We start from the raw sequence: 11,069 nt of genomic DNA on the forward strand, positions 1-11,069 counted from the left end.
AATTACCAGGAGAAAGCAAAGGGGATTTATTTTTAAGTTTGATCTGGGCAGAACTTTTTACTAGCATAAGTGAAGAAGAGTCTTCTAATTCAAATGGCAATTTTGAAAAAGATGCTGCTCAAGGAACACAGCAGCAGAGAAATGTTTACATTTCTCACTCTGCAATTTTTATAATGTATTTTAAAATTAAAGCATCTTAAATGCAAAAATGCTTTTAATTGTGGTTAATTTTCCAAAAAAAGATTTTCTGAGAAATGTTTTTGATTACTATCAGAAATTGTGTATCTGTTATTTATATCAAGATCTGAAATAGAGATTGTTCATGAATAGGGCTGTTTATGTCAGTATGCTAAAACCAAGTTGTTAAGCCATGTTTGTTGAACAAGCTATCAGGATGTGGTCCACATATAAGGCTAACATACAAATAAAAGTTTACAAACTGAAAAAAAATCATATTTAGTTTCATATTTCACTTTTATCTTTAGTTAAAGCAAGGCAAGTCACTTTATGGCTTACTTTGTTGTGCGGAACCAGCTGTATATCACATTTATACAATCTGAATATAATTGGCAGAATTGCTGGTTTTAAACAATGTCTAGGTTAATCAGTATTTTAAATGTATAATGTTCCTATTGATCATGTGCCATCCAAAATTAGCAAAAAAATGTTTCTTTCCTTCTCTAATTGAAATTAAGAAAAATTAACAACTAGACTGTCTTATTATGATATATTAAACTGTAGATACTCAAAACTGCCTACTCAAACAAGAAGTTCTTGTTTTAATTACAAATGGCTCCATTTCGGCCTAAGGGAGCATCCTGGTGTATATGGATCAAGTTCTTATGTCCAAAGGAATTCTAATTCAGTCACCTGTTATTTTGGTCTCAAATTTACCTTTTTCTGATCATATCAGCAGTTTCTTCAGACATAACATGGGGACTCACAGTGGATTCTTCAATCATGTTCCTGATCTTTTGTAAGCAGTCTGCCATATTCCTCATCTGATAGCGACTCACTTCAGAAGTGATTATTATCTCTCCCAATTTATTGATCTTATTTTTTTGCTGGGAAATAAAAACATTTTATTATTTATTGTATTTATTTTTCACATTTCTAAACTCCCATCTCCTTTAAAGAGGCATATTTATATAATTTTCTATTCTCTGGAAAATAAAGCAGGTTTCTATTATCAAAATATGATTTTTAAAGTCACCATGTAAACTGTAGTGTAGTGGTTAAAATTACATAATGTTACACAATAATGAAGATTTTATGATCCCACTAAGCCAAAATCAAGCAAGCCATATTAAGAGTTAGTAAACCATGAAACCAGTCACTTCCTATATTAGTGGACAAATTATATATACAGTGATCCCTCGATTATCGCGAGGGTTCCGTTCCAGGACCCCTCGCGATAATCGATTTTTCGCGATGTAGGGTTCCGGAAGTAAAAACATCATCTGCGCATGCGTGCCATTTTTTTTCATGGCCGCACGTGCGCAGATGGTGGGGTTTGCGTGTGGGAGGTGGGGAAGACCCTGGGAAGGTTCCTTCGGCCGCCTAGCAGCTGATCTGCTCGGTAGCGCAGCAGCAGCGAGGAGCCGAAGATTGGAGTTTCCCAGCCGCCCATGCAAAGGGGAAACCCCATCTTCGGCTCCTTGCGCTACCGAGCAGATCAGCTGCTAGGCGGTCGAAGGAACCTTCCCTGGGTCTTCCCCGCGGCCTCGGATCCTCGCTGATGCCCGCCCGCCGTTTGCCGCTCGCCTCGTTCGCTTGCCTCGTTCGCCGCTCGCCCCGTTCACCCCCCCCGCTCGCCTCGTTCGCTCGCCTCGTTCGCCCGCCTTGTTCACCCCCCTGCTCGCCTCGTTCGCTCGCCTCGTTCGCTCGCCTCGTTCACCCCCCGCTCGCCTCGTTTGCCCCCCGCTCGCCTCGTTCGCTTGCCTCGTTCGCTTGCCTCGTTCACCCCCCGCTCGCCTCGTTCGCCCGCCTCATTCGCCCGCCTCTTTCGCCCGCCTCGTTCGCCCCCCGCTCGCCTCGTTTGCCCGCCTCATTCGCCACTCGCCTCGTTCACCCCCCGCTCGCCTCGTTCGCCCGCCTCGTTCACCCCCCCGCTCGCCTCGTTCGCCCGCCTCGTTCGCCGCTCGCCTCGTTCACCCCCCCGCTCGCCTCGTTCGCTCGCCTCGTTTGCCCGCCTCGTTCGCCCGCCTCGTTCGCCGCTCGCCTCGTTCACCCCCCACTCGCCTCGTTCGCCACTCGCCTCGTTCACCCCCCCGCTCGCCTCGTTTGCTCGCCTTGTTTGCCCGCCTCGTTCGTCCGCTCGCCTCGTTCACCCCCCACTCGCCTCGTTTGCCACTCACCTCGTTCACCCCCCGCTCGCCCGCCTTGTTCGCCCGCCTTGTTCACCCCCCGCTCGCCTCGTTCGCTCGCCTCGTTCGCCCGCCTCGTTCACCCCCGCTCGCCTCGTTTGCCCCCCGCTCGCCTCGTTCGCTTGCCTCGTTCGCCGCTCGCCTTGTTCACCCCCCGCTCGCCTCGTTCGCCCGCCTCATTCGCCCGCCTCGTTCGCCCGCCTCGTTCGCCGCTCGCCTCGTTTGCCCGCCTCATTCGCCACTCGCCTCGTTCACCCCCCCGCTCGCCTCGTTCGCCCGCCTCGTTCACCCCCCCGCTCGCCTCGTTCGCCCGCCTCGTTCGCCGCTCGCCTCGTTCACCCCCCCGCTCGCCTCGTTCGCTCGCCTCGTTCGCCCGCCTCGTTCGCCCGCCTCGTTCGCCGCTCGCCTCGTTCACACCCCACTCGCCTCGTTCGCCCGCCTTGTTCGCCACTCGCCTCGTTCACCCCCCCGCTCGCCTCGTTTGCTCGCCTTGTTTGCCCGCCTCGTTCGTCCGCTCGCCTCGTTCACCCCCCACTCGCCTCGTTTGCCCGCCTCGTTCGCCACTCGCCTCGTTCACCCCCCCGCTCGCCTCGTTCGCCCGCCTTGTTCGCCCGCCTTGTTCACCCCCCTGCTCGCCTCGTTCGCCCCGCCTTGTTCGCCCGCCTTGTTCACCCCCCTGCTCGCCTCGTTCGCTCGCCTCGTTCGCCCGCCTCGTTCACCCCCGCTCGCCTCGTTTGCCCCCCGCTCGCCTCGTTCGCTTGCCTCGTTCGCCGCTCGCCTTGTTCACCCCCGCTCGCCTCGTTCGCCCGCCTCATTCGCCCGCCTCGTTCGCCCGCCTCGTTCGCCGCTCGCCTCGTTTGCCCGCCTCATTCGCCACTCGCCTCGTTCACCCCCCCGCTCGCCTCGTTCGCCCGCCTCGTTCACCCCCCGCTCGCCTCGTTCGCCCGCCTCGTTCGCCGCTCGCCTCGTTCACCCCCCGCTCGCCTCGTTCGCTCACCTCGTTCGCCCGCCTCGTTCGCCCGCCTCGTTCGCCGCTCGCCTCGTTCACACCCCACTCGCCTCGTTCGCCCGCCTTGTTCGCCACTCGCCTCGTTCACCCCCCCGCTCGCCTCGTTTGCTCGCCTTGTTTGCCCGCCTCGTTCGTCCGCTCGCCTCGTTCACCCCCCCACTCGCCTCGTTTGCCCGCCTCGTTCGCCACTCGCCTCGTTCACCCCCCCGCTCGCCTCGTTCGCTCGCCTCATTCGCCCGCCTCGTTCGCTCGCCCCGTTCACCCGCCGCTCGCCTCGTTCGCCCGCCGCTGTCGGGACACCCCCCACCCCAGTACTTTGAATCCCGCCGCTTCTGCTGGATACGGGCGATGGGGGGGCGAGCTGCCACAGCCCTGGCTTCCGCGCCGCTCGTCCCACCCACCGCCCGTATCCAGCAGAAGCGGCGGGATTCAAAGTGCTGCGGTGGGGGGGGCTGTCGGGACAAGCCGCGCACAAAGGCCGAGGCGAGGCTGAGCAGGAGAAGCCAACCAGCGAGGCGGTGGGCTAGGAGCCGCAGGCGAAAGGAGCTCGGGCTTCGGAGCGCGGCGCCAGGCATTGTTCTCCGGACCCCGCCCGCTCAGCCCGGCTGCTGGATTCAAAGTGCTGGGGTGGGGGGGGCTGTCAGGACAAGGAGCGAGGGGGCTGCGAAGGGGCGCACGCGGCAGAGCTCCGGCGGAGGAGAGGTGGCGGGGAGAAGCTCTCTCTCCCTCCCCCCCCCGGAAAAAAGAAAGCAGCCCCAGCCAAAGACGCCCAGCGAGAAAGAGGCTTCCGCGCCGACTTTTCTCGGCTGCTGCCCACGCCCGGCTCTCTTGGCAGGCAGAAGCAACAAGTGCGGCTCGGAGGCCTCTTTCTCGCTGGGCGTCTTTGGCTGGGGCTGCTTTCTTTTTTCCGTGGGTGGGGGAAGAGGGAGAGAGAGGTTCTACCCACCACCTCTCCCCACCGCCTCACGGGGGTCGCGTGAACGTGCTACATACATACTGTATTGCATCCCTGGGCAACGGGGAAACCCCAAGACCATGTAAGCTGAAACCGAGCGGTTTGGACTTCCCATTCCTCCAAGTCACTTCGCCGCTCGTGTCCTGGCTAAACCGGGCGGCAGGATACAGGCTTTGAGTTTTGGCTACGGGGGGAGAAGTAGGACTTTCCAAACTCCCTCCCCCGTAGCCAAAACTCAAAGCCTGTATCCTGTCGCCCGGTTTAGCCAGGACACGAGCGGCGAAATGACTTGGAGGAATGGGAAGTCCAAACCGCTCGGTTTCAGCTTACATGGTCTTGGGGTTTCCCCGTTGCCCAGGGATGCAATACAGTATGTATGTAGCACGTTCACGCGACCCCCGTGAGGCAGTGGGGAGAGGTGGTGGGTAGAACCTCTCTCCCCCTCTTCCCCCACCCACGGAAAAAAGAAAGCAGCCCCAGCCAAAGACGCCCAGCGAGAAAGAGGCCTCCGAGCCGGACTTGTTGCTTCTGCCTGCCAAGAGAGCCGGGCGTGGGCAGCAGCCGAGAAAAGTCGGCGCGGAGGCCTCTTTCTCGCTGGGCGTCTTTGGCTGGGGCTGCTTTCTTTTTTCCGGGGGGGGGAGGGAGAGAGAGCTTCTCCCCGCCACCTCTCCTCCGCCGGAGCTCTGCCGCGTGCGCCCCTTCGCAGCCCCCTCGCTCCTTGTCCTGACAGCCCCCCCCCACCCCAGCACTTTGAATCCAGCAGCCGGGCTGAGCGGGCGGGGTCCGGAGAACAATGCCTGGCGCTGCGCTCCGATGCCCGAGCTCCTTTCGCCTGCGGCTCCTAGCCCACCGCCTCGCTGGTTGGCTTCTCCTGCTCAGCCTCGCCTCGGCCTTTGTGCGCGGCTTGTCCCGACAGCCCCCCCCACCGCAGCACTTTGAATCCCGCCGCTTCTGCTGGATACGGGCGGTGGGTGGGACGAGCGGCACGGAAGCCAGGGCTGTGGCAGCTCGCCCCCCCATCGCCCGTATCCAGCAGAAGCGGCGGGATTCAAAGTACTGGGGTGGGGGGGCGTCCCGACAGCGGCGGGCGAACGAGGCGAGCGGCGGTGTGAACGGGGCGAGCGAACGAGGCGGGCGAACGAGGCGAGCGAACGAGGCGAGCGGGGGGGTGAACGAGGCGAGTGGCGAACGAGGCGGGCAAACGAGGCGAGCGGGGGGTGAACGAGGCGAGCGGCGAACGAGGCGGGCGAACGAGGCGGGCAAACGAGGCGAGCGAACGAGGCGAGCGAACGAGGCGAGCGGGGGGTGAACGAGGCGAGCGGGGGGTGAACGAGGCGGGCGAACGAGGCGAGCGGGGGGTGAATGAGGCGGGCGAACGAGGCGGGGCGAACGAGGCGAGCGGGGGTGAACGAGGCGGGCGAACGAGGCGAGCGGCGGGTGAACGGGGCGAAGCGAACGAGGCGAGCGAACGAGGCGAGCGGGGGGGGTGAACGAGGCGGGCGAACGAGGCGAGCGGCGAACGAGGCGGGCGAACGAGGCGGGCAAACGAGGCGAGCGAACGAGGCGAGCGGGGGTGTGAACGAGGCGAGCGGCGAACGAGGCGGGCGAACGAGGCGAGCGGGGGGTGAACGAGGCGAGCGGCGAACGAGGCGGGCGAACGAGGGGAGCGGTGGGCGAACGAGGCGAGCGTCGGGCGAACGATGGGAGCGTCGGGCGAACGAGGGGAGCGGTGGGCGTACGAGGCGAGCGTCGGGCGAACGAGGGGAGCGTCGGGCGAACGAGGCGAGCGGCGGGCAAACGGGGCAAGCGGCAAACGGCGGGCGGGCATCAGCGGGATCCGAGGCGGCGGGGAAGACCCAGGGAAGGTTCCTTCGGCCGCCTAGCAGCTGATCTGCTCGGCAGCGCAGCACCAGCGAGGAGCCGAAGATCTTCGGCTCCTCGCTGCTGCTGCGCTGCCGAGCAGATCAGCTGCTAGGCGGCCACTCGAGAGCAAGAGGGGGAGAGAAAGAGAGAGAAGGAAAGAGAGATGAGAGAGGGAGGAAGAGAGTGTGAGAGAGGAAGAAGCAACATAGAGAAAGAGAGAGAGAAAGAAAGATGAGAAAGGAAGGAAGAGAGTGACCTCATCGGGTGGGAAAAATCGCGATATAGCGTTCGCGAAGATCGAGATGGTCACAATTGCTGAAAAATCGCGATATAGCGTTTCGCGAAGATCGAGATCGCGAAACTCGAGGGATCACTGTACATATATGTTTCTAATAAACAATCACATGAAGAATATAATTGACAGAATTATCAACCACCAACCTAGTAAATGACTCCTATTTTCAGTGGTTCCTAACATCTTATCCTTTACCAGACTTTTACTTATTATATCAGAGTGCTTGCAAAAAAAAAAAATTAAATCTCATAATGGGATAAAGCAATTTTTAAGATCCATCTTCTGATATTATATCTTTATGGATTTATACTTTGCTAGACAACCTAAATGGCTCCCTCTGGATGGTCTATAGTTTTTTTATGTAGGAAATTTTGTGCAAATTTTTTTGCAGGAAATTGGAAAACTAAGTGTATGCTATTTAACAATCTACCTCAAAGGGGGAAATATTTTTTTATAATTACCAGCACTGCCATTTTTTGTCGCACTTCTTCGGAAATCCAATCTGCTGATGCCAAATGGAATCGGACTTCTGCTTTTGAATTCACTGGGTATGAAAAGAAGAAAAAATAACTACTCTGCAGGGTAAAGAGTTATACAGCTTGAAAGGGCCTATCTTTTCCTCCCAATTTATTAATAAGTGTGCTGCTCATTAATACTTGATCTTATTTGTCAAATTTCTAGGCTGCCCAACTCCAAAATCCATATCTTAATTTTATTGTAGAAAGTATCATTAATTCCAACGGGATTTGTTCTCAAGTAATAGATGTGTATGTAGTCAGACTTTGTTTTGTTTTTACCTTTATTCACATTCTGGCCTCCTGGGCCACTGCTCCGTGAATAGGATACAGACAAACGATCTGGCAATCCAAAAAACGAAAGCATGATAAAGGATTGAAAATATACCCATTTAGGCTCTAAATATATTTAAGAGAGAAGTGGAAGGAGTTAACAAATACAGATAGTATATTATTTACTTATTACAATTGAGACCAAAATTTTTGTTGCTAAATGAGAAATTTGTTAACTGAATTTTGCCCCATTCTACAACTTTTCTTGCCACATTTGTTAAGGGCAGTTGTTAAATTACTAACACTTAAAAGTGAAATTGGTTTCCCCATTGACTTTGCTTGTCAGAAGATTGCAAAAGTTGATCACATGATCCCAAGACACTGCAACCATCATAAAAGAGTCAGTTGTCAAGCATCTGATTGTAAATCGCGTGACCAAGTAATAAATGTGAAAATGGTCATAAATCACTTGTACATCTTTGGTCACTAAGTGAACTTTTGTTAAGTTGAGGAGTATCTATGTTGTCATTTGGAAAACTGTATTAAGAATAGACAGTCTCTTAAAATACAATATTGCCCATGAAACCATTTTTAGGAATAATTTCACAGTTAAAAATAATTCTCCTTTTGCTGAAGGGTTTTTTAATGCTGTTTCCCCCCAAAAGTAATTTTATTAAGAATTTTTGAAAGATTAAAACTAACACAAACAAATATAAATAAAAGAAATAGGAAAAAAAAGAGTTCAAGTGTAAAAGTAAGGCTTTCCAGTCAGCAATAAAACAAATGTCTTTTCAAATGTCAATTTAGCCAACTCAGCAAATTCCAACATCATCATTGTTGTCATCACCACCCATTCCTCCCTTGTGGATACAGTCAAGTTGTTCCATCTTTATGCATATTTATTTTAAAACATTATATTACCTTCTACTCACACATAGCCACTGACCCTTCTGTGCAATAATACATCCTTTCTAAAAAATATTCTAATTTTCAGTATACTGTATGCCAATGCACACCTAATCAAAAATAATCCATTAAGTTGAATGGCATTTATTTGGGGGCCAAATTTACACTGATTTATAAAGTGGATAAAAGAGATAAAACACGTTAACGAAATCTCTTTCAAAAGTCAAGGCATTTTGCTTATGTGCTGGACTCACCCACAGGAATCTCTGGAATTGTCTGGCTTGCCAAATCCTGTTAACACAGAAATGCATATCGTTGAGTACCGCAAAATTATAGTAAGACTACATGCAGAGCCTCTTTGAAATACATACAAGCACCAGAGTCCTAAGCCACCTGTATTCTTTTCTTTCTCCTACCTTTTATTTACTACTACCAGATTAGCAGCAGTTAATTTAGAAGATAATATGATGATGTATGTATTGCTCTGAGATTTGGTGAGAGGGGTCGTCAAATTTCAGAGCAATGCATATATTATATCATCATCAGATTCTATTCTAAATTAAATCTGCTAATAGTTTCAGATATGCTGGACTGACTTCCGAATCCCAACCTTGGCAGCGTCAGCTTCCTTTTCCTGCGGCTGATAGAGTTGGTCCAAACTGTATGCACTTCGGAATTGAGAATCGAAGGCCGGGCGTCCAGAAGCTAAACCTCGAAGCGGAATTTTCCTACAAGTCGCCCAGAAGAGCAGTCGCTGAACCGGCATTCGCCGAAAGCAGCACAGCGAGGGCGCCGCCATCTTGAAGTGCGTCGATTGCTTCTATAACGAAGCCGGCTAGAGTCAGCTTCCTATCACCGGAGTTCCGGGAAAATTTTGTTCCGGGGTAGGAATATTATGGAGGGGAGCAACGAGGATTTTACTTAGTTGCTTAGATGTATTGAAATACTGTATTACAGTTTTCAATCAGAACCATAAAATGCTTGTCTCAGTAGAAATGTTTACGAGGGGGACTGCACTTTTTGTGCTTCAAATATTTCCTAATAATGTTTCCGCGTAGGCGTAATTCTTAGCAAAACATCAAGAGGACTGAGCTGCAAATTACATTAACATAAGAGGCTGAATATAGATCGGATTTCAGATGCCACGGGATTAAGGTTACGAAAAGATTTACAAGGGAGTAAGTCCCATTAAACACACAAGCAATATACATATATACATTAATTAACGAGCCAGTGTAGAGCTTTAATTTATTATATTGGTGTTGGCTGAAAACCCATAGCATCTGTTTACAAGAACTTTAATATCAAATATTTTTATTATGCAAAAATGAAACATTTTAAAAAGATTTATTTAATTTTTAAAGAATTATTTTAAATTTCTTTTATAAAAATAATTTGAATTTGTACATAAATTTTTAAAGAGATACTTAATTGCAAATTCAGAACAGATACCTTCTTGTACATACAAATATATATTATTATTATGATAATCCAAGATGTTGGCTATCTCCTATGAAGTCCTATGTTGCATAGAACTAGGGGAGAGGATATGCTCAGGGTTCCTGCAATGTAAACTATTTGAACCCAGGAGTTATTCCTTCTCTGGAGCAGTACCTGCCTTGTGGACAGTATCATCCTGTCCACAAACCAGGCTGAGTTACCATTTTGTAAGACATTAAAGATCTGGACCAGAAATTTAGGAGTGCTCTCTTGGATAATATTTTTTCTTATAAGCTGGTATTTTTGTGACATTCAACATTATAGTTTGGATTAAATTGTTGGTTTTAATTTTGCATGCCACTGAAAGTTACTGTTATAAGATGTATGGCCATAAAAATTTAATTGGTCAATTAAAATAATTTTTAAATAATACACCTGTGCTATATGGATGATTTTTGTTGCTGTTAAATTACATTTTTATGTATCCAGTAATTTTGGAAGGCTGCAAATTCTGGAAGTTTGGGAGCATATTATGGATGCATTCACAAAAAGGCAGAAACTGGAGACTTGCCTATAAATTTAAAACATTGCCAAAGTGAGTTTGGTTGATCATGAAATTCCCATTTCTCTGAAAGCAAACTAGACATCCAGAATGGTTTAACTTCATCACTTCAGTGGCAACTTTGTGGGATTCAAATGCATTGCTGCAAATAAATGTAATGCTAGAGGCTATGCTTTGGTGTAAATGGTATCAGAATTCTTCTTTTTTGCTAAAAGAATCTTTAAACGAAATGAGGCGATTACGGATCTTGGAGGACATCAAAGAAAGTAATTAAAAGTACTGATGCCAAACTTACAATTTTGCCCACTCTTGACACAATGTTATACTAATGTTTTTCAGTAAAATGAATTAATGAAAGAATTATTTGAAATCAGCATCATAAGACTGATCGAAGCCAGCCAGATTTATGCAATCGTGTATTAACAGTACAATTTCAGAGGATGTTCTAAATAAATAAATTTATGCTGGAAGTTTAGAATTACGTCTCATTGAATTTAATAGTTTATTCTCAGGTACAGTAAAGCACTGAAGGTTAATCGTTCTTTCATATATTCCCTTTTGAATGGAGATTTCTAGAGAGCAAACATCATGTGAGACATGCATATTTTAACATATTTAACATAAGACTACATTTAGCCCAAAGGCTGAATGATCTATGTCATATTTTTCCAAATGTTTTGACCAGGCCTACTTTACAGAAATATTACGAAGAATATGCCTATGACACAATCTAGCTTCCTTATCTAGTACCTAATGCAGTTTATGTTTTCCCTGCACCATGTACTTTATTGATCAGGGATATATAGGTCACTGAAGCTTTAAATAGAGCAAAGAGGGAAAGGGTTTCCAATGAGTGCTATAGCATCTTCCTCCCTTCCCATTCTC

General features: G+C 49.5%; 1 protein-coding gene across 1 annotated transcript; it reads right to left on the reverse strand.

Annotated features, from left to right (window-relative positions):
- Positions 1 to 894: 894 nt before the first annotated feature.
- LOC139156180 (large ribosomal subunit protein mL62-like) lies at positions 895 to 9,078 on the reverse strand (the record flags this gene model as incomplete). Its single annotated transcript, XM_070731468.1, has 5 exons — positions 8,793 to 9,078; positions 8,437 to 8,473; positions 7,286 to 7,345; positions 6,950 to 7,032; positions 895 to 1,064 (listed from the first exon to the last, which is right to left on the reverse strand). Coding segments are annotated over exons 1-5 (539 nt in total), but the record flags the coding sequence as incomplete, so codon positions are not given.
- Between the last annotated feature and the right edge of the window lie 1,991 nt (positions 9,079 to 11,069).

The sequence above is a fragment of the Erythrolamprus reginae genome, unplaced genomic scaffold, assembly GCF_031021105.1.
Source record: "Erythrolamprus reginae isolate rEryReg1 unplaced genomic scaffold, rEryReg1.hap1 scaffold_386, whole genome shotgun sequence".
NCBI classification, from domain to species: Eukaryota; Metazoa; Chordata; class Lepidosauria; order Squamata; family Dipsadidae; genus Erythrolamprus; species Erythrolamprus reginae.